At 29.8% G+C, this 3,179-nt stretch overlaps 1 protein-coding gene across 1 annotated transcript in view; it reads left to right on the forward strand.

The window, feature by feature from the left end:
* Positions 1-1,802: 1,802 nt before the first annotated feature.
* Positions 1,803-3,179, forward strand: part of LOC106472073 (kunitz-type serine protease inhibitor kunitoxin-Phi1-like) — a 7,313-nt gene continuing 5,936 nt past the window's right edge. Inside the window, exons 1-2 of the mRNA XM_022400682.1 lie at positions 1,803-1,935; positions 2,732-2,933. Coding sequence (XP_022256390.1) covers positions 2,756-2,933 — 178 coding nt within the window. The 5' untranslated portion in view covers positions 1,803-1,935; positions 2,732-2,755. The remainder of the gene's footprint in view (positions 1,936-2,731; positions 2,934-3,179) is intronic.

Raw genomic sequence — 3,179 nt, forward strand, 5'->3', positions numbered from 1 at the left:
TTGTTGTGTGCTATAATTAATATCCTTTTATTTTAATTTACAGGTAGAGATATTTGTGACCTTCCAAGAGAACGTGGTCCTTGTGGTGAATCAAAACAAAGGTATTATTACAGTAGATGCAGGAGGAGTTGTATCCGTTTCATATATGGCGGATGTGAGGGAAATGAAAACAATTTTGAAACTCAAGAAGAATGTGAAGCTAGGTGTGTTAAAGGTAATCCTCACGATTATATTGGAGATCGTTTTATTTGTAAGTTATTAAGAAATAGAGAGATACAAAATATGAAATATTAACAGCAGATAAGTTAACTTCCATAAAACTGTTTAGTTTTAAATGGTCCATTGTGTCATATTTCTTAACTCTTTCCCAAGCTATGTCCATTGTAAACATTGAGAGGTTTGAATATTTTTGATAATTATTTAAATCTTTCCTCAATGATCTATATTTTAGTTTTAAGTTTTTTGTAAGGTAATTTTGATGTGTTGAATTATTTTCAGCAATACACATTTGTGTCTTCTCTTTTCGTAGTCAACCCCATTTTCAAAATTCAGTAATTTTCGTTTCTATATCATATTTTATATTACATAGAGTGTATTTTATAGTTCGTATTTGTATGAATGGTTTCCTTCATAAATGTTTAAAAACTTAATTTTTACCATTGTATTTTTTCATAATTTATTTCATACTTCCCTGACATATCTGAAATACTTACACTTATATAGTTATAATTTTAAGTTTAAATTATAAGTTTTTATAACTTATATCATGTTATTTGTACGATATATGATTGTTTACCTTTTTATCTATGTGCTTTACAGCAAAGACGTAGTGGTAACAAAATATATAGTTTTAATACTATTAAGTAAGAGTAATTTGAAATATATGTATATAATATTTCGCTATCACAAGAGGCCTGACTTCCCTTTCTTGTTTTTGTCTGGTGTTATTGAAGAAAACGTTCATGAAAGTGGTTTAATTCAGTGACATCAGGTAAATTTCATAATAAAATGGATTGGTTTTGAATTTCGCGCAGAGCTACACGAGGGTTCTCTGTGCTTTCCGTCCCTAATTTCGGAATGAAAGACAAGAGAAAAGGCAGCTAGTCATAAAAAATGATGTAGTGATGTCAGAGACCAAAATAATACAAACAAGATTATAGGGATGATACAGTTATACATAGATAATCCAAACATAACTTTCAATATTTAAATTTAATGTTACACTGTAGAATGCATGAGGACATAATGGTTACGAGGTCGGTCAATTTAATAGACTCGGTAGCGATAGTCTGTAATAGTCTGTGATAATGACGATGTGTTTTGACTCAATTTGGTTTTCATTGTATGTAAGACCTAGACTCCTGGTTACACTACACTGATGCATAACGTGGGGGGGGGGGGGGGGTTAGGACGTATTTAAATTTCATCAATAGTATGTATTGTAGCTCCTACCTGTTTGTTGGGTCTTCCTTTTATGTCGGAATTCTTCTTAGGGATGAAGTTTTTATAAGATCCATTTTTAAAATAAATTCATTTTCAATACTTAATTTATTATGTATTATTTTTCGTAACATTTAATTTAATTCTATAATTTACTTTACGCCAATCATTTCGATTTTATGTTTTTTCAAACTTTATTTTTTAGTTTTTGTTTCACAGCTGTTTTTATTCTTGCCACTAACGTATTTGCTGTCAATTAAGTTACGAGAAAACGTATTTGTGTAGGACAAGTGTTACCCGGATTAAACCATTGTTACTTAATCTGTTTAGACATCTGTCAGATGCCAAGAGAACATGGACCTTGTCGTGAATCATTACAGCGGTATCATTACAGTCCCAGCCACCAGAGTTGTGTATCTTTCATATATGGTGGATGTGGAGGAAATGCCAACAATTTCGAAACTCGTGAGGAATGTGAAGCTAGTTGTGTAAAAGGTAATCCTCACAATTATACTGAAGATCGTTGTATTAAAAATAGAGTAATACAAAATACGAAAAATTAACAGCAGATAAGTTGGCTTCCATAAACTGTTTAGTTTAAAGGATTCGTTGTATGATCTTCCTTACCTGTTTCCCAAACTATGTCCATTGTATACACAGAGTGGTTTGAATATTTTTGATCAATATTTAATTTTCTTCCTCAGTAACATATACTATAGTTTAAGGTTTTTTGGTAAGGTATTCTTTGCTGTGTGGACTTGGTTTCAGAAAGAGGCATTTCGTAGTCAACCCCATTTTCAAAATTCAATATTTTTCGTTTCTATATCATATTTTATATTACATGGAGTATGTTTTATAGTTTATATATGTATTAATGGTTTCCTTCATATATTTGTAAAAACTATTTTGTTTACACCTTTTTTGATTATTTATTTGATACTTCCTCGAAATACTTACACTTTACATTCATACAAATAATTTTAATTTATTTCTTTTCATTCTATACGTAGATTTTATTAAATTTGTTTGCTAGTTTCAAACTCTGCATGAAAAATATTCTCAAATAAGTTATTTATTGATTTGGGAAAATATTTTTTTTAACTGCTTAAAATGCTTATTATTTCGATTTTTTTTTAAATTGTATTTTTTAAATTTTTGTTTCACAGCTGTTTTCATTCTTGCCACTAATGTATTTGCTGTCACTTAAGTTACGAGGAAACACAGTTTCAAAGATGTATTTGTGTAGGACAAGTGTTACCCAGATTAAACCATTGTTACTTAATCCATTTAGACATCTGTCAGATGCCAAGAGATCATGGACCTTGTCGTGAATCATTACAGCGGTATCATTACAGTCCCAGCCACCAGAGTTGTGTATCTTTCATATATGGTGGATGTGGTGGAAATGCCAACAATTTTGAAACTCGTGAAGAATGTGAGGCTAGATGTAGGGGGAGGAAATCCTTACTACTCAACTGAAGATCCTTACATTGGTAAATTTAAATATATATATATATAATTAGGTAAAAAAGAGAACGACTACGATAATAAACTTGTAACCAACCAAATACATTTACTTTGACTAACAAAAATCACAATGAATAATAATAGGTTTAAAATTTAATCTGCCATATAAAAAATATAAAAAATTCGTTCGAGAAGCAACATAAATATAATTATGTGTTTAAAGATTCGTCTAATATACTAAAAGTTAAGTAAATAATTAGCAATTTTCATTT

Source organism: Limulus polyphemus, unplaced genomic scaffold (assembly GCF_000517525.1).
Source record: "Limulus polyphemus unplaced genomic scaffold, Limulus_polyphemus-2.1.2 Scaffold5066, whole genome shotgun sequence".
NCBI classification, from domain to species: Eukaryota; Metazoa; Arthropoda; class Merostomata; order Xiphosura; family Limulidae; genus Limulus; species Limulus polyphemus.